This window comes from Mastacembelus armatus, chromosome 10 (assembly GCF_900324485.2).
Source record: "Mastacembelus armatus chromosome 10, fMasArm1.2, whole genome shotgun sequence".
Lineage (NCBI taxonomy): Eukaryota > Metazoa > Chordata > Actinopteri > Synbranchiformes > Mastacembelidae > Mastacembelus > Mastacembelus armatus.
The window spans coordinates 8,392,143-8,413,294 of NC_046642.1; the positions used below are offsets into that span (position 1 = coordinate 8,392,143).

At 39.7% G+C, this 21,152-nt stretch overlaps 1 protein-coding gene across 3 annotated transcripts in view; it reads left to right on the forward strand.

Moving 5' to 3' along the window:
• The window catches only part of diaph2 (diaphanous-related formin 2), a 340,283-nt gene extending 330,689 nt beyond the window's left edge, over positions 1–9,594 (forward strand). For all 3 annotated transcript variants that reach the window (XM_026329686.1, XM_026329687.1, XM_026329689.1), the window contains one exon: positions 3,619–9,594. In XM_026329686.1, coding sequence (XP_026185471.1) covers positions 3,619–3,683 — 65 coding nt within the window. In that variant the 3' untranslated portion in view covers positions 3,684–9,594. The remainder of the gene's footprint in view (positions 1–3,618) is intronic.
• Positions 9,595–21,152: the final 11,558 nt, after the last annotated feature.

Here is a 21,152-nt window from a genome sequence, read left to right on the forward strand (position 1 = left end):
GACTGGCAGATTTCCTTTCTTTTGTGGATCATGGAACCCTATCATGATGTAACTCAGTGTAATTAGTCAAACATGACAGTAATACAAAAGTCATTATGATATTTAATATCTTTTGGGGAATCCACCAGGAAAACAGTGGCTGTATCGTCTATCATGAAATGACATCTCACTGAAGGTCTTTCAAACTGTCAGAAGGTTGGAGCTGGAGCGCTGGTTTGAGGCCTCTTGCTGAAGCTGTTTAGTAATCTTGGCATCCTCTCCTCCTCCTATTACCTCTGTCTTATTCAGAGCCTCTCCTTTGTGGCAGGGATCATCATGATATACACACAAGGATATGGTTGTGTGTGTCAGCAACACAGAGGAAGTGTGTGATTTCCTCAAAGCAATGCACCGAGCCGTTTCTCTATGCGCTGCTTGAACACTTTCTGAACAACAATGTGTTTCCTTCTGTCTGTATGTGTGAGAGAGAAGGAGATAGAGGACGTGCATTTACGTATGTGTGTGTCAGTGACTTCCCCCTCCATCTGCCCACCTTCATTGAAATCCTCAGTGCATTTAGTAACATTTTGAGAAACGGTGCCAGCCAGCATTTAATTAAGTTCTGGTATGCCACCATCTCCCTGCTGTAACATAGAGTACTCGTTCTTCTTTTGTCAATTTCTTTTCCTCTTCTTGTGCTCCTCTGTGCCATGCCTACTGTAACTCGGAAAGATGTCGCCTCTGGGAAAAGCAGGTAAAGAAGCCATCAAAACCAATGCGAGTAGAAAGAGTTGCAATCAGTGCTCCAAAAAACCTCAGTGTTCTTTTGTGTAGAGCTCTACTCCGTTTCCCTAGTCTCACTTTGTTTCCCTCCCTGCCTGTATGCGAGTGTAATGCGTGCTTGAAGCATTCAATTCAGTAGAGGCTAGTAGTAAATGTTTCTATCCCAGTAGAAATGACTGCTGTTTGTTCAATTGTTGTGATAGATTGATGTGGGGTGGGAAAAGATGGGCTTTTATGCACCTGAAGATAGGAACAGAAAAGGCTTTATGAGAAGCCAATAGTTCTCCGCTCAAGGATCCTCTGACGGGAGATGCATTTTCCTGGAAGTTTTTCTCTTGTTTTGACAAAAGCTTTCCCATGGATTCAGACACTTACATGTGAAGCAAGTAGCCACAGAAGGGTACTTCTCATTTGTTATTCCACAAAAGTTGCCTAATGCCTGACATTGTCCCTATAGGGTTTCAACATGTGGCCACACTAACAGTCTCCATTGTACTTTAGTTTACACAGCCTCTTCAACTAACAAAGCCAACAACAATGCCCTCTCGTGAAGTGCATAGCGTGAGGTTAGAATCTAGGTATGTCATATAGACATACATAGAGCTGGGTGTGTTAGGTGTTTTCTTCTAACACATCAGGTGGTTTACTGTAAAAGAATGATCACTTTATATGAACCATGGTGCCATTTATTTAAAAAAAATTACATTTTAAAGTGTTAGTTTGATGGCATTTTAGATATAATAGTACAATGTGACTCAAAAATGTATGTTTTACAAAAAATAGCATCTGCAGTATTTATTTTTTTATCAAACCCCCAGTAGTTGTTGTTTTTCTAGATCTGTTTGTGGATTATTTCAGTTAAGTCTTATATGTTTTTACTCCTCTCCCAATGCACGTAGGGCCTAATTTGTATGGTCTTTGAGCCTTCTTGTTGTTTTTTTTCCCCCCATCGTACTGATATATGTAGTCTGCGGCAGAAGGTCTGTATTTCTCCACTTCGATGTTTTATGCTGCCCTGATTGGGGGCTAAAAGGGTCTTGATCAAAAACTGAGTTACTGCAATCAGGCTTGTAAATGACTTGCAGAGAAAGATTACAGATCATCTAGTCTTGTTGAATTCTGTCCTCATTTATATGTGTGTGTGTGTGTGTGTGTGTGTGTGTGTGTGTGTGTGTGTGTGTGTGTGTGTGTGTGTGTGTGTGTGTGTGTACATTGGATGCTTGTTTTGAAATGAGGGAGCTTATAGAGTGAAGCCCCACCTGTGGATGTAAAATTTTGTGCATGGATGCAGAGATAATGTTTCTGAACATGCAGACAAAAAATGTTAGCTGTAACAATCACCTACTGTATATGAATGTATGTTAAACACAAGCAGAGAATACAGAACCTGTCATGTTTTTTTTTAAACATCTTGAACTCTCATCCCTTTCTGTTCCTTCCCTCTCTCTTTCTCCCTCACTCTTCCTGTGCACCATCTGCATGATGCTTTGGAGGAGTGCTTTCTGTTCTCTTTTGTGATGATGAGAGTCTATGTGTGTGTATGCTTATGAGTGTGTACACGTGTGTGTGTGTGTGTGTGTGTGTGTGTGTGTTTCTGTTTCTGTTTCTGAATGTGTTCCTACCCATCACAGTCACTCTCAGCTCATTACCTGACATGATGGATGGAGTGAGTGCCATTAAACAACACCCAGCCCAGGACGCCTGGCACCCTACAGCTGGCACTGACTTATACGCACACTGGTGACAGCACGTTTGGAAATACCAGGGAGTCCTGTGTGGGTGTGCCTGCAGTCATCTCCATGGCTATGCTTCCTGGTTCTGTCCAGTCCCACCTGCCACCTGGCTGCCCGGTGGATACCATGGGCCTTTCTGGGCAGCCATAAGTTGGATAGCATGGGAGGCAGTATTTGTATGTCTGTCATAGTACTGGCAACAAAGAGAACTTCCTGACTACAAACACAGCACTGAAACACTCACTGTCACTGACTTAAAGAGTGAATAGTGGCAACCCTAGGCTACACACTACACAACTTTATGCCCGATTGTGGCCCTGATTTACCTTCATTAATTGTGGGGTTGTGGCCCAAGTTGAGGCTTTTTGCAACCAATTATTTGTCTAAATAATCTTCAGTTGTTTGGTGTCAATATTATTTTATTGCTCCTGATTGAGTACGAGCCTCCACAATGTCAAACGTTTGATATTTCTGATTCTTGATCTGAATGCCTCTGACTGAATACCCACAATAGACCAGGGAGCAACACCAGCCAGATGCTGTCTTTTTTACAGCTCACAAACATGAAGGAGAACAGGAAGACAGAACATTCTGAGCGAAATGGAATATAGAAAAAGAAGACCAGCTTGTAGAATAGATCACCAGTGTCTCTATAATGTCTAATGTACACTACAATATAAGCAGTCATATTATTCTTCTCCACACTTGTTTTTCCAATTTGTGCGTGGACCTGCATGTGTGTGTTTACTTTGTCTTTTGTGCATATGCTACATCTGATGTGAGAATAGCAGAGGGGCTCTTGAGTGGAAGCCTGGATGAGGAGCTGAATGGAGTTACTATGACACCAGACACAAGCACCTCCACTCTAGGAGCTTCTTCTGTTTCTCCATCCTCCCCTGCTGCTCCACTCTCAATCAGCCTGGATTTGTTTCATGTTGTTTCTCCTCTCGTCTGAGTCTTTTTTCTCTGCCTCCTTTAGCTTCTCTGTACAGTCTTTCATTTAGTTGAGCTCCTGCCTGCCAGTATGGATCAATGTAACACTTTTTTGTTCTATCTCAGCCTCACGCTCTGGTTTTGATTCTTTGTTGTTTCTTTCTTTCTTTCATTTTTTTTTTCTGAACAGACAACCGCCGCGCAGTCCTGGAAAGGTCTCGTTCACGTCACAACGCAAATCACCAAGCTCGATGATTGCCCGCGCCTACCACAAGACGCTAGATAAGTGCCAAAGAGGGCTGCGAAGTAGAGACCTGGAAGACATCTGAAGAAGGGACAGACTACTCCTCACTTTGGCGTGTGCACAGATACACACACAAACACACAACTATTCAAATATATACACAGCACCAAGTATGGAACAGAACTGAAGAATTACCAGTACTGTGTACACAGACATTTAATTTTTATGCTGTTTATCTGACGTCTTACATATTTATTCAATACTCGCCCATCACTTTAAATGTTCATGTCCTCTCTAGGTGGTTTTATTCATACAAAGAAATATTTCACCACATTTTTAAGGCCACCGCTACAGGAAATGAAAGGTGTTCATCACTTGAAAAGCAAGTTTGGTTCTTGCAAGTCTAAGCCTTTTAGTTTAATCCTTTTTTTAATCAAATACTACACTTTGCATAAGTTGTGATATAAAGCATGCAGTGTGTTGAAAATAGAAGTTTTGCCAAGGACTGCACCATAACGTGTGCTTATCATCCAGAAGAACATACAGCACACAGTTCACTCAAAAAAGTGGCAGCGGGCCAGTTGTCCTTGAATTGAAAGCTGGGGGTTCTACATCCATGTTGGCAAGCCTGATATCTGCTGAATATTTCCTTGAAAGTCACTGAACTCTTAACAAAAGAGGAAGCGATTGTCAAAAAATTTTTTCCACTTTGTCACTGCCTCCTTCACCCAATATCAAGATAATTTTATAAGTAAATGTAAAGATAGTCCATATAAATCGTTTTATTATATTACATATCTCACAATACCACAAGAGCTAGCCCCTGCCTGCACCAATGTGTCAGAGCATGTGACTCATGGATCTTGAAACTGTAATCTCCATTTTGACAAGATGCATTTATTTTTAGTTGTGTAATATCCGACAAATGCCTTCAGGTGGTGATCTCTGTCCCAAGGTCGCTTTTGCTGTTAACATGAGAGACTGACACATTTCTAAATGCATATAACTGCCTAGAGAATGTAACATGAACCTCTTGACCTTCCCTGCAGTCACACAGGTTTTCAAGGGGGAAGCTTCATCATTATATAAGGGTTTGCAACATTTTTGAGTTCTTCTTCTTTGGACATTTTTCTGGCATTATTATTGTAGCACAAAATTTGTTGTTTAATGACTCCCACAGAAATTGTGCTATGAACATCATTGCATTACTACATAAAATTATGCTGCTCATTAAGAATATTACATCTGTTATTTTTGCTATTTCTAGCATATTTCAATAAATGTATATTCATCTGTAACGGGCATAGTTTTACAGCAGAAGTCTAGAGGAATCATATGACTGGTGAATTTTCAAACACCTACTGCTCTGACGTACATATGTACAGCTACAAACACTGTTGAAACTGTAAAACACTCACAAGATTTAACCTTTGACGTTGAACTGTATATTGTGATATCATTTATACTTTTTGAGTAATTGAAGTCAAAATTGAGTGTTTTTACTGCAGTTTGTAGTCAGTCATTAGTGTGTTGTGCTTGAGAAGAGTGGGGAGTTTTTTTTTTTTTTTTTTGACCACAAAAAATGATGAGCTGCTCTCAATCCTTCTATGCTACAAGCTCATATATTACCTTCAAGGTGCATTAACTATGGTGTGGTGGTTAGCACTCATAGCAACTAGGTTCCAGGTTTGAATCCCATTTGAAACTGGGGCCTTTCTGTGTGAAGTTTGCATGTTTTCCCTGTGTCTGCGTGTGTTTTTTCCAGGTGCTCTGATTTCCTCTCATTGTTTGAGGTTAGGCTAATTGGTGACTCTAAAGTATCTGTAGGTGTGAATGTCAGTGTGAGTGTTTGTCTGTCTATGTGTACCCTGCCACCCACCCAATGCCGGCTGGGATTAGCTCCAGCCCACCATAACCCCGAACCGGACTAAGTGATATAGTGAATGGATTTACTAAGGTTTTATACTATGCTATCCTCCTCCGTGACACTCTACTACGTACAGCTCTTCTATTGTTATAACAGCTTCTTCATCTTGTGTTGTCAAAGTACCCGTCACCTAGTCAAGGTTATATGAGAGGTTTTTCCAGCCGGAGTAGTCATTTCAAGCAGGCAGCCATGGAAGAGCTCTCAGCAGCTAAAAGTCAGAGACACTGCCTGCCAGACCGAAGAGGCCACATTCTTTTGCACAGACAGCATGGGACAAAGAAAAGACCAGGGCTATCATTGGTTTGGCTTTCTAAGATTAAAAGCAGTTAAAAGAGTCAGATTTCATTCAGTTGTGTCATTCTTCCTTCTGGATGTCTTAGGATCTACAGCTAGTGTGTTTGTTTTGGCATAAGCAACCTTGCATTGTGACAATTTTACTTTTGTGTTGAATTAATATGGGAGTTATTTGAAATGTAACGTTAGTGTTTTCTGTCACATTAGCTATAATCAGAGTGGACTGCCAAATTTACGTTGATCAGCTGAGCCTAGCTTTGGCCTTTTGTACAGTTTGTCCCAACCAGGAATTCATAGTTTTTATGTCACTGCTAAGAAATAGGACAGGATGGTGCAAGCACAGAGTGGTTTATAGTGTGAGTTTGACCCTCACTTAACCTTCAAGCAGCTGAAGAGAAATTAGTCAATGCACCTATAAATGTTGCCACAAACCTCCTTTTCCTCAACATAAAAAACATGAATCCACAGGAGTTTTTAAGATGTTAACTCCAATTGCTAGTTATGTCCTGTCATCTGCTCAACTGACTGCTATTTCTGTTTTTGCCAGACCGTTTTTCTGCTTCAGTTTATCCTGCCTGCACAGTATCATTCTTAATCATATCTGAACAGTTGCACATCAGCCTGGTCGGCAGATCATTGGGATTCTAACAAAGAATTTTATTTCTACAATGTTTAGTTTCCAAAAAAAGATATAGAAAAAAATTAAAATTCTGACCCTTGACACTCCTCATGTTCCATGAAAAACCTGGCAGATGCTTATTTTTTAAACATTAGTGTGCTTTACAGCCAGCACTGAACACTGTGGATATGTTGACATGCTGGGGAATAGGAGACTAAACCCAATCAAGACGTGATTTAAAAAAATTAATTCCAACTTAATATTATGTTTCACGTGATAAACAGTGAGCTAACTAATTTTTGTGTTTTACAATTATTAGAACCATGAGAGGATTTTAGAAGTTATTTGGGAGTATTATATTGTATTATTAGCACAATGCACTTGCATGGCTGTCTGTGCTATACAGAAAAAAAAGACCAGCAGAGGCCAAACTAAGCTCTGCTTTGCTATTAGGCAACGATAACGATTTTTTTTTTTTTTTTTACAAATAATGAGGAAAGTACAGATAAAAACGTCATCAACCAGCAGCATCAGCAGTACTCATGCATTTCCTTCAAGAAATGTTATTAGCCTGGTTCAAGTTTTGATTTATTTGAATGCTCTAAAAAGCAGTCCAGCAAGCATCTGTTTAGAGAGCAGTGGTGAAAAGTTTGCTCAATTTACAATTACCAAATTACTACAGCAGATTTTCAATAGATTGCACTAAAATGGTTTTAGGATCACAGGTTGTAGGCTCTGTAAAATCATATCCAAATAATTTACAGCTGCTCTCAGTAACATCTCCCTCCTGATGAAGTTTTTGCATAAAAACAAACACCTTGTGCTTGGTGTTTTGTGCTTTGTTCCTGATCAAAATAGTTGAAACCTTGCAGTAAGCTTTGTTCCTCTGTAAGGACCCACTGTCACACGATGTCTGCACGTGAACTATTTATTCATATATTCAAGCCTGGGGCAGCCATGTCCCCTCACTGCCCTAAACTGTAAGCAGATGCTACTAAAAACAACCACTGAAACAGCCATTGAATCCACATGGAGTGTGGGTACGACCAGAATAATCGACTGAGGGGCACAGCAGACAAGATGATACTTGTCTTGGCAAGTGAGACTCTAAACACCCTCCAATTCCCCAGCAATAATGGCATAAGTGACCCTTTTAACATAACATGAGTTACTTCAGTAATATCATATCCCTGATATAGACTTTTTGTGTCTGTGTTTGGGTAAGAATTGTGCACCATGCCAGCTCAGTAACCAGAAACCAGGAACCCAGGCAAAATAGGATTCAGTGTGCTTGACTTCTGAGCTGAATAGGTGGAGAGTTTTCATTTAAGTAATCTGACAGTGCTGCTTGTGGTGTGTCTGTTTCATGATGCCTCCTCTCCCTGTCTGCATGCTTCTAAAAATGCAATTTTACACATCATCTCAGCTCAAGGTGCATCCACAATGCTGAGAGAAGTCTGCATATTTAAGAAGACAATAATTCTCTGAATATAAGGTTCCAGCAGTCACACAGAGAAAGCATAGAGAATAAGGTTTCCACATAAGGGATTCTGCATAGATGGGAGTTTTACAGAGGTGCTGTACATCAGAGATAGAGATGTACCAACAAAGCCACTGATTCCCTTTTTCTAATCGCAATTGGCCTTTGTCTTGTGCACCATCACACCAGGACACTTTCAATCATCTAATAAGACATTTTTGTTTCTTTATTTTTTTTAAATGAATTGAATCAGTTTTTCATCAACACCAATGTCTGCTGTGACATTTGATGCTTTTCCACGTTCACACTTTACATTATACATGCCAAAACAACTAGTGGTTTGTTGTTCAAAACTACAGTCTCTGCTTCTTTATGAACACTTAAAAAATATTTGATTAATTATTTAAATCGACTTTTTCGTGTTATATGTGCCAACCTTTTTCCCATTTTCACTACATGATGATAGAAAATGTAAAAAGTTTGTTTTGGGTGATGTCAAAGGGAGTACAGCTCTCCTTTCATCAAAGTAACAATTGTACAGACATAAATTAAGATCTGCCATGGATGGGTGGTTACAAAAAAGTCATGTGATATTACTAACCTAAAATGTAACTGAATAAGAGCTATGTGTTAGCCATAGTTGAAGTCCCAAACCATCCATCAACAGTGATCACAATAAGCATCTGTTGTTTTCTAAATGATGCCATATAAAACTGAATAAGAATAATGTACAACAAAACTTTATGATTGCTGCCATTCACCAGCTGAACGGTGGTGAGCAGAAAAGGGGAAAGGGAAACCTCTACAGTGACAACATAGCTCATCATCTCTCTAAGTAATTATTGTGTTTCTCCCCAGAGTTGTGTTTTCTAGAAAATAGCAGGAGAGTTTAGGTCAAATGACCGACCGTTCCATCATTGTAGTGTGAAAAAACAGGCCCTTGTGTGTTTGGGCCCAGTCATCCCATTATCTTTTAGCTTGTAACTAACAAACTGATTGTATGACTTGTGCTCATGGTAACTATAACAATGAGGAGGCAGGGGTATGAAAGATTTATCAAAAATCATAAATGCACCATTTTAATGGTGATTGGTGGCAAGTGCTTTAATGAAAAAGAAGTTAGCAGTGTAATTTACACTCACTAACTGTGCACTTTACCTCACAAGATATTCTGCTCAGGCAGAGAAAGAATTGTTTGAGATGTCTGAATTCAACATTCCCACTAACAGAGTGAACTATTTGCAAAGTATTTCTTTAAGTAAATAGTTCCCAGATGCCACATATCCACTTCTTTTCTACTTTGTTAGTGCTTACTGTTGATTTGTGAAAGACGCGGCTGAATCAACAATGCTCACAACTGTTCACAAACCCTGTCTGACCACGATGTGTAAGCTGCCATATCCCTGCCTACCTTCCATATTGTCATTGAGTATGTTTTATTGTCTTAAGAAACATTTATATTTGTAACATTTTAAGTTTATTTGTATCTTTAAGAACATGAAATTACAAAATGGTTATGAACGCTGTCGTTCCGCAGAATACATAATGGAATACGATACTAATAATAGCCATTTTGTTATATAAACTGATTTCTGAAAGATACTTTGTGTCATGTTTTTTTTCCGCATTTATACACATCACGTGAGAAAGTAAATTATTTCTCTCTCAACCATTATTTTTATTGTCTTCACCTAGTGTTTTGAAATGGGGTCTAAAATTACTTCTTGGGTTTACTTTGCGGCAGAGAAGATACCTGCCCCTGGCTGACTTATGGACAGGGATTACAGAAAGCTCTAGGTGTTAGCACATGATGAATGGGACAGCTCCTGCCTATAAAAGCAACATATTTGGACCTTGGTGTCCCCAGTGCTTTATCTTGCACGGTGTCAAAAGGCAAAGTGATAATGCTGTCATGTCCAACGACAGCTTAGGGAAATTACTACAGAGTTAGAAAATACATATCCAGAAGACCTGAAAATGTCTTATATGATTACAAATTTTCTATTTTCCCAGGTTAGAGGACAAGGACAGGTAGGATGGAAAGTCAATAATTTATTAGTGTGATTGCTTTCAGCACTCTTTCAGCATAGTTTCTTGTCTTTTTTGTATTTTCTTCCATATGTTTTTTGACGTGCTACTAGTCTTTAATGCTCACAGCATTTTTATGAATTTTTTTTATTGGATGGTGTTCTATGAGAGTGCACAACAACATGCATACCTAAAAAACTAAAAGCTACAGTGATACAACGTAGTGAAGTGCACCACATCTCTACAGCGCCACCATGTGGCCATTTATTAGTGTTTGCATTTTGTGTCATAACTTCTGAACCATGAGTACAAGAAACCTTTTTTTCCCTGGATTTCTTGGATGAATTTAAAACTTTCTGTAATTGGGACCGCCCACTTCTGTCTGACTAGATTTTACGCCATTTTAAATTTTCTGTGAAACACCTTAGCTGTTAGATGGTAAGTAGGCAGTCTTTGGAATTTCTTTGGCATAATTCCTAAATGCAATTAGCCATGCATCTCAAACCTTGCAGGCAGTTGTGGGATACTGCTCTCAGCAATTCTGAACAGTTTAATGGAGGTTAGCCACTAGGAGGGCTAGTGCATGGGCATGGGTTATTTTTAAACCTTTATATCTCAAAAACGAATTGGTGAAATCTAGTACATAGCTAACTTATGCTGACGTGCTATGTCTACAGTAGCAACCGTGGCCAGTTGTGTTTCCATTTTGTGTCATAAATTCTTATGAATGAGTGCCAGAAGAAAACTTTTTGGGCCAGAAAAATACGGCTGGTCGCAAAAAAATACGACCGCTCTAGAAAAATACGACTGGTCTGTGGAAAATACGACTGCTCCAGAAAAATGCGACTGGTCTGTGGAAAATACGACTGGTTGCTGAAAAATGCGACTGGCTGAGGAAAATCCGACTGGTCTGTGGAAAATAAGACTGATCTCTGAAAAATGCGACTGGTCTATGGAAAATACAACTGGTTGCTGAAAAATGCAACTGGATGAGGAAAATCCGTCTGGTCTGTGGAAAATACGTCGGGTCTCTATAAAATATGACTGGGCCAGAAAAATACGACTGGTCGCAGAAAAATACGACTGGTCTGTGGAAAATACGACTGCTCCAGAAAAATGCGACTGGTCACTGAAAAATACGACTGGTCTGTGGAAAATACCCCTGGTCTCCATAAAATACGACTGGTTGCTGAAAAATGCGACTGGCTGAGGAAAATCCGACTGGTCTGTGGAAAATACGACGGGTCTCTATAAAATACGACTGGGCCAGAAAAATACGACTGGTCGCAGAAAAATGCGACTGCTCTAGAAAAATACGACTGGTCGCTGGAAAATATGACTGCTCTAGAAAAATAAGGCCGGTCTCTGAAAAATATGACTGGTCTGTGGAAAATATGACGGGTCTCTATAAAATACGACTGGGCCAGAAAAATACGGCTGGTCGCAGAAAAATACGACTGCTCTAGAAAAATACGACTGGTCTGTGGAAAATACGACTGCTCCAGAAAAATGCGACTGGTCGCTGAAAAATGCGACTGGTCTGTGGAAAATACGACTGGTTGCTGAAAAATGCGACTGGCTGAGGAAAATCCGACTGGTCGCAGAAAAATATGACTGGTCACAGAAAAATACGACTGCTCTAGAAAAATGCGACTGGTCTGTGGAAAATACGACTGGTTGCTGAAAAATGCGACTGGCTGAGGAAAATCCGACTGGTCTGTGGAAAATACGACGGGTTGCTGAAAAATGCAACTGGCTGAGGAAAATCCGACTGGTCTGTGGAAAATACGTCGGGTCTCTATAAAATACGACTGCTCTAGAAAAATAAGACTGGTCTCTGAAAAATATGATTGGTCTGTGGAAAATACGACAGGTCTCTCTATAAAATACGGCTGGGCCAGAAAAATACGACTGGTCGCAGAAAAATACCACTGCTCTAAAAAAATACGACTGGTCGCTGGAAAATACGACGATTCTCTGAAAAATACAACTAGGTCAGAAAAATTCAACTGGGCCAGAAAAATATGAATGGCCACTGAAAAATACGACTGGTCCCTGGAAAATACGTCTGGTATCTGGAAAATATGACTGCTCTAGAAAAATAAGACTGGTCTCTGAAAAATATGACTGGTCTGTGGAAAATATGACTGCTATGGAAAAATGCGACTGGTCACTGAAAAATGCGATGATTCTCTGAAAAATACAAGTAGGTCAGAAAAATTCGACTGGGCCAGAAAAATATGAATGGTCACTGAGAAATACGACTGGGTCAAAAAAATATGACTGGTCTCTGAAAAAAACGACTAGTCTTTGAACAATACAGCTGAGCCAGAAAAATATGACTGGTCGTGAAAAATACGATTAGGCCAGAAATATGCGACTGCTCTAGAAAAATAAGACTGGTCTCTGAAAAATACGACTGGTCTCTGAAAAATACAACTGGCCTCTGAAAAGTACGTCTAGACCTCAGAAATTCATCTGGCCTTTAAAAAATACATCTGGACCTAAAACGTAAAAAACGTCTGGACCTGAAAAATATGTCTGGACCTGAAAAATACATCTGGTCTCTGAAAAATACATCTAGACCTGAAAAATACAAGTAGGCCAGAAAAATGTGACTGGTTACTAAAAAATATGACTGGTCTGTGGAAAATACGCCTGGTCTCTATAAAACACGACTGGTCGCTGAAAAATACGACTGCTCCAGAAAAGCGCGACTGGTTGAGGAAAATCCAACTGGTTTGTGGAAAATACGGCGGGTCTCTATAAAATACGACTGGGCCAGAAAAATACGACTGCTCCAGAAAAATATGACTGGTCTGTGGAAAATATGACTGCTCTAGAAAAATAAGACTGGTCTCTGAAAAATATGACTGGTCTGTGGAAAATATGACTGCTCCAGAAAAATGCGACTGGTCGCTGAAAAATGCGCCAGAAAAAAACAATTGGTGGAAACTCTCAAAAGAAAGACTGGTCTCTGGTAAATATGAATGGTCTCTGTAAAATACAACTGGGCCAGAAAACTACGACTGGGTCAGAAAAACACGACTGGTTTCTGGAAAATGTGACTGGGCCAAAAAAATACGAATGGTATCTGAACAATACGACTGGGTCAGAAAAACACGAGTGGTTTCTGGAAAACACGACTGGGCCAGAAAAATCCGATTGGTATCTGGAAAATACAACTGGTCTGTGAAAAATAGGTCTGGAGTTCAAAAATACATCTAGACCTCAAAAATTCATCTGGCCTTTGAAAAATACACCTGGACCTAAAAAATACCTCTGGACCCGAAAAACACTTCTGGTCTCTGAAAAATACGTCTGGCCTCTGAAAAATATGCCTGGATCTGAAAAGTATGTGTGGTCCTGTAAAATACATTTTATCTCTGAAAAATACGTCTAAACCTGAAAATTACATCTGGCCTGTGAGAAATAGATCTGGTCCTGTAAAATACGTTTGATCTTTGAAAAATATGTCTGTAAAATACCTGTAAAATACATCTGGCCTGTTGAAAATACATCTGGCCTCTGATAAAAACATCTGGACCTGAAAAATACATCTGGTCTCATAAAAATACGTCTGGTCCTGTAAAATACATTTGATAGCTGAAAAATACGTCTAGACCTGAAAAATAAATCTGACCTGTGAAAAACATGTTTGGACGTGAAAAGTACGTCTTACCTCTAAAAAATGCGTCTGGCCTTTGAAAAATACATCTGGACATCAAAAATACGCTTGGTATCTGAAAAATATGTCTAGACCTCAAAAATACATCAAGTCTCTGAAAAATACATCTGGTCCTGAAAAATATGTCTGGACCTGTAAAATATGTTTGATCTCTTAACAACACATCTAAATCTGAAAAATACATCTGGCCTGTGAAAAATACATCTGGACCTAAAAAATACGTCTGGGCTTTGAAAAATATGTCTGTCCTCTGAAAAATGCATCTGGACCTCAAATATACGTCTGGCTTGTGAAAAATACATCTAGACCTGAAAAATACATCTACATCTGCAGGGGTTCCTATAAGCAGTGTTTGTGTTTTCACCTTTATATCTGAAAAACTATAATGGGTGCAGTTATGAAATCTAGTACACAGCTAACTTATGCTGACGTGCTGAACATACTAAAAAAAATTACAGCTGTCACACCCCCATGTGGCTACTTAACTACGACTGTTGAATCTAGAGCTAGACTTACTGGCGCAAGCAAGGAAGTATTACAGCAGTCACATGCATTTTATTCAGGAAATGTCCATTCTAGTTTGATATTGAAGGTTGTAATACAATATCTAGGAAAACATTTCATAGGGATTACATCTGCATCTGCTCTAGAGGGGCAATAAATAAATAATAAATTAGCATTGTACCTTATTGCATTACAGGCAATCTAAGTTCATGGAGCTGGTATTATGGCTCTTTTTGAACAGATTTTATAAATTTTTTATGAGTGTATTTGATATATATTTTTTATATTTTTATATTTATTATTTTTTACATTCTAATGAGCCAGAGTGGTCAAAATCCATCTTCAAAAACAGCAGAAACTCCCTCTACACGTTGGTACCCTGCCATTTAAGAAAGAAAAACCCACAATGAAATGCCTTGAAACTGACAAAAGTAATAGTAAATACAAATTTACTGAAAATTAACTAATGAAAATCAGACATTGCTTTTGAATTGTGGTTTAACAGAAGAATTACCCTTAACCCTTACCCTTAAGTACCCTTAACTTAATATTTTGTTGAACAATCTGTGAGGCAATCATTGCAATCAAGCGATTTCTGTAACCTCACTGAGACTTTGCACCTGTCAACAGGTATTTTGGCCCACTCCTCATGAGTAAACTGCTCCAGCTGTCTCAGGGTTGAAGGGTGCCTTCTCCAGACTGCATGTTTCAGCTCTTTCCACAGATGTTCAATAGGATTTAGATCAGAATTCATAGAAGGCCACTTCAGAATTACACTCCCAAACCATGCTCAAAGCCTGTGGCATAACATCATAAGACAATGCCTCACATGGGGAAGAAACTCACTCACATAAGGCCCTCTCAATCTCTCCCTATATGCATGAGCACACACACATATAGGCACACACACACAAAGCTTCATTCTGTGAATCTTGGGACTGATCTTCTCTGAGCCTCTCCTCCTCCCAGTGTGCATCCAGACAGATGGAGATTCATCTCTCAACAAGCTGTGATCTGTGTTTAGAGATGTGTGCTGCAGAACACAACTCTAATTAGGTTTATTGTTGATCTTGGGAGGTTAATTTGTACTTGGCTGCAAGTAAACATGCTGAAAGAGGCCAACTTAGTTCCTTACAAGATACCAGAACTGCAGCTTTAATGAAGGGCAGCTTCTTTATCTTCTTGACTTTCCAGGTGATTCAGAAAGATTATGCTGCCATGCTATATTTGTCTGGCCTAGTGTAATTGCACTTTGTACTGAGGGTGAGAGATCTGTCTTGGTTGGGATGGTAGAACTCGGAATGAGATACAAGTAGTGTGCTTGGCTAATGAGCTTAGGGTGTGTGTATGTCTCAGGTATTATTTATTTACTTCATCCTGTTTTTTATTTTTAGTTTTATTTTTACAACCTCCAGGTAAGTAGCCTTGTCAGGAATCTGAGAGATGAGTCAGGCCCACACAAGCTGTTGTTTCTCTCCCCACCCTCTTTCTTCATGCTATACACAGTCGTGTTTCTAATGCCCCAACTGACAGATCAGTTGTCAGCAGGAGTACAACATAATTATGTTTCATTTTGCATTTCCACCTACTTGAGAACACACAAACATTATGGAGATGAGACCAAGCAGACAGTAAAGATTCCCTCCTTACCTGAGCTAATTCTGTCTGAGTAGAAATCTTATTTAAGCAGCACTTTGCACTTAAACACAAGTCTGATAACTACACATATACAGTATGTTCAGGGCGAATGGCTGTCTCCATAAATAATGTCTCTGAAAGAATTTTATGTCTAATGCTGTGCAGATGTATGTGTCATATACAGCTCAGTGTTGTTTGAATTTAGGTATGTCAAATAATGGGAACATCTCGAGCTATGCTGCACCAGCTTCTGTGTTTTCAAGATAAGCCAGTATTTAGTCATATGCTTTTTGGTATTTTACTTAAATTTACAGTACCTATTTTCTTTCTTACAGTCTTGTGGTGAAAGATTCACTGCCAGTTTTTGTCAGTGACCAAATGTGGCCCTGTAGCAAAAAATAAATTAATAAAAAGGAAAAAGAAAAATCTGTGCTCCAGCCTGAACCTCTGATTCACAACCACTGGGTCAGGGAATGGTATGAGGCAAGTAGAAAAACATGTCCTTCAGCAAAATAACAGCACCCCCAAAAATAATATCCTGATTTGGACCTAAAGTTGTTTAGTACATTAGCTCCATCTTTCTGCCCATCAGTGTATTATCACCATCCTAGTTTTCAGTAGTATTTGCCAAATGCTGATATTTCCATCAGCGTCAGTTGTAAGTTATGTTAAGTTGAGCTGTAAGATACTGACCTTGGCAAACATCCTAAGCGTCTACTGTGCTGGTATCGTGGTTATAGTGTAAGAACTGTCACCCCCCACCTCCCCATCTTCATCTGTTGATTATTTTTCCAATTAATCTGAAAAAAGACCAAAAATGTATCATCAGAGAGGCCAAGGAGATGTGTCCAAATTGCTTGTTTTGTTAGGCCAGAAAACCAAAAACTGTTCAATTCACAAAGATTTCAGCTGAAGCTATTAAAGAAGAAAAGCAGAAAATTCAGATATTTGAGGAAAAAAATGCAGATGTTTGGCATTTTTAGACAATTTTGTGTTGCTTGACTAAATGATTAATTGCTTTAGCACTAGAATGAACTGTCATCCATGCATAGATGCATGTACAGAACTATCTTTATTGCCTTGTTCAGCATGCACTGCAAAAATGCCTTCAACCATCTGACTATAAAACAAGTTTTGCTCCTTTCTTAGCCACTTACAGACACTCAGGCGTCCTCCTCAATTCCTCAATGATCTCCCATCCTTATCTTGCTTTTTTCTCTCTCTCTCCTTTTCAACCCTGGAGTCACTGGAAGTCACTTGTCACCATGTTTGTCCAGTCTGCTCTGCTGGATTGTTACTACTCACAAATCAATACACTTTTTTCACTTTTTTTTCAGTACATGAAATTTTAAAATGACCCAGACAGAAGATGTGTCTTCTCTGTCACTATGCTCTAAGTGTTGGCTAGTAACACTATGTTCAATAACGCTACTTGACACTGAGTGATGGTGGTATTAACCTACCCTGGGAAATTTAATACTGACAGATTTCTGCAAGAGCTTGTGTGTTGGCATGGGTCAAATGAATACACTGCATGCTTATTATCGATCACTGCTTGTACTACTGCATTCAGTATGGCATTTCCATGATCACAGTTCATTTCTCCTTCTTATATCTCCTATTCTCCATCCTGCCTCAACCTACCCGCGTCCAGGAGACATGGCTCCCAGCAGGGAGAGGGTCAGCTCAGAGGAGACTTCAACCTGTCAGAAAAAATTCACATCTAGCCCCTCATGCCTCCCTTCACCATTCAACCCCTCAGTCTCCCACATCTTCAGTGCTCCCTCTCTGGCACCCATCACTCCTCTTTTCCTCTACTACCCTCCTCCTCTTGCCATTTGATTCAGATCACTGAGTTAGCCTCCGTCTCCTTTGTCTGAGGCTCCATTTTGCCTGGCAGATGGACAGGAGGAGAGGAGGTGGACTCACATTGAGGGGAGTATATTTCTGTGTGTGTGTGTAAGATGGAAGGATAGAAAGAAAGGGAGGAGGAGAGAGGCTGAAACTTTTCTGGGAGGTAAAATGTCAAACGAATGAAGTGAGGAGACTTTTATCTGTCAAACCTGTGTGAGGTCTTGCCTTTCAGGCTACTGAGTGACAAGGCTGCAGTTAAAAGCGAGCTGAGATGCCAAAGTGAGGGCGACAGAATGAGTTTACCTCTCATTCAGTTACCTTGTCATACAATATCAGCCTTATGTGTATATGCCCTATTTTACCTTAGCCAATGTGTGATATCAAAAGAAGTTTTTTTTTTTTTTCTTTTCGAACAATTTCAAAATTTAAAATGAATAATCCTGAAAAAGTATGAGGGCATTAAACTTTTGCTCTAAAAAGTCAACATTAGTAAGATTAGTAATCAAATATGCTGTCTTTTTTCTGGTCACATGATCTTTTGAAGTCTTACAATATGGCCAAAAAGTGGTTACAAATGGCTGACTCACTGTATGCTCACTGACATGCCCTACATTGCTCTACTACTAAGCTCATGCTCTTAGCCCATGGCAATGCCTCTACACACAACACAGATGCAAGCCTAAGAATAGAGGAGGGTTTGATGGATGTAGAAAGGGAGGAAGAGAGCTTGGTAATTGAGTAAGTGCCCTTCTGGATGTGGAAGACTGAATAAAAAGTATTTTTATAAAAAGACTTTCTTAGGATCATTTCACTCAAAAGTACATAAAAGCTCTTTCAAAGTTTCTCTGTGTTCTTTGCCCTCAACTGAAATAGTCCCTGTGGAGAATGCAGAAACACACAAACACGCACTCTCTCCTGAAAGACAAGGATAAAAGGGTTGACCCCATGAATACAAACTTACATGCATGCACACAAACCCACACCAATACAAACACTCATGAAAAATAGAGAGCATTCCATTCAGGCCTCCTAACGGTATTTTTTTCAGCGCTGCATCTTATCAAGATTATTAATAATGCTGGAGTTGAGACTGATTTTGCACTGAATGATTTAAAGTGTGCAAGCAAGCAAACAAAGTAGACTTTTCATTTTTGTTGCGCCCAGCAGCAAATAACAACCCACGAGCTAGTGGAATGGTGAAACGCATGATTTCACTCAGGGGAGACTTTTGTCACTCAGCTGTGGAGGAGTGAGAGGAGCAAATGGATGAACAGGAGCTGCTGTAACCTGGAGACAAACCTGCAGCATGATGTAAAACACAGGACTGAAATGTTAGTGTTGAGCTAGCTAAACAGCTGAAAAAGAAGTTAAAGAAATCCATCCCTTTACTGTAGGGTTGACGGTAACATTCAATTTTAATATAAATTAATGTATCAATATTATTTTAATTTATCCTTTAATAGGGTTCCGTAATGACGCTATAGCAATGCTCTAGAGCAGAGGTCGGCACTGAGGGACATAGTCCTGGATGTTTTCCTGCCTTACCAATCCTGATTACCTGGGTCAGGTGAGTTCTGCCAATCAGATGCTGGAAGGTACCAATTCATTTTGTCTTCCCCCTCTTCCACCCTCAACTGAGATGGTATGTTCCAGCTTGTGATTGGCTGAACACACCTGATCCGGGTAATCACCCGTGGGTAGTGCAGAGACAATTTTGCAGGACAGTGGCCCTCGAGGAACATGGATTGCCCACCCCTGCTCTAGAGCAATGTTTTGCCTATAGGGTCTTTGTTTTGCTTGTGTTGTCGATGAGGACACACATACAAGCATTCACATTTCTGCTGCTGACTGACAGGACATTTCAAGAAAGTAATTCTCTGGTAAAGGCAGTGAAAAAGATGCTTACTACCAAATGTAACTGAAAATAAAGCAGATTTCAAAACACATTTAGAAAAAAATTGGCTTTGCAAATATTTTATGAAGAAAAAAATCAATTTAACAGTTTGTCGAACGTCAGTTTGGGTAGCCAATTGATGTAGACCTTTGAGGAGCAGACAGTCTCAGATACAGTACCTACATGAATAACAATATTACCATATTTACGATCAGACTGAGCCAGCAGCTTCAGTTTTGACTCGATGTGGGACTGGCCCCAGGAAACATTGGACTATGGTTGCTGGACTTCACATGGAGCTGCCAATTACTAGAGTCAGTTTCTCAGCCGGGGTTTTGCTGAGTGGGGAAAATCGGTTAGAAATATGAACAGGCAGGCGATGAGCCATGGGCTTCTGCTTAGCAGGATGATTCTATCGGACTCCAACACAGACTAGTTTTCTGAGCTGCCATCAGACAGCTAATAGGCTCCACACCCGCTAACGGGGCTGGGCTAGCTCGCTACCAGAGTTCTTGTTAGTTTTTAGGTATGTTAGACTAGAGCTAATCTGCAAACAAGCTGTACAGAAACACACAGCCCAACACACTAACAACAGGAAGTGACTTCACTTACAGGAAACAGCGTCACCAGGGGAAACAATGGAATGAAGCAGAGTGGTCTACCATGCTGGGTTCAAGTTACTGTTCTGATCACAATGCTGCAATTTGGAGAATCTTGTATTCTTTTTGATGCTTGTTTTAATTTAAACAGGGGATTTGTAAAAACTCTTTAAAATCTCTTTTAAAAAAAGTTATATTTTTGAACTGAAACTCGTTCTCTACTAGTACTAATACCAAAACATCTCAAATGATGTTTAGCCCCAATGTTAAGTATAAGTAACTTCTGTAACTTCTGTATGGCGATTGAGTCATTTAACGTGAAGTAAACATAATGAGGAAGAAAGCAGACGTGGCGTGGCACGGCCTGGACTGAGACGAGTTTGGCGGTACATCAACATCAAAACTAGAGGGCGCAAAAGCACAGGGTGAAAACATAGACCTTCACGCTTTAACAGTTCGAGAGTGCAAATATCCCACTTGCAAGTGCAAATGTGAAGCTTGTGAGAGAAGAGCTACAATATCACACTAAAACTGTGTTTTTTCCCTCTTCAAATGTGTTTTTCACTCTCCATTGTTTTTGTTCGCCCGTTTCAACTGCTCTCTTCACCAAAGAAGAAGAGAGGGCTGTTCGAGTATCAACACTGTGCTTTATCTTATGGTACCATTAATTATTTATTATTCATACACACCTTTAGAAGAAATACTGTTTGACTAATAAATCACGTAAATAAATAAACCACCCACGGAAGAAATCTGGGAGTGTCATCACTTTACTGGATTCAACTTTAGTATAGAAAGAATAGTATAGTATATTGCTCAGCCCTACCAGAATTCATTGAGTTTACGATGCTATGCAGCTCAGAAAACAACCAATCAATCAGTTCATTAACTGTTTCAGCACTAGTTTCATTGTACTATGTTCACAGTGTATCACAGCAGCTGCTTTCTCAATGAG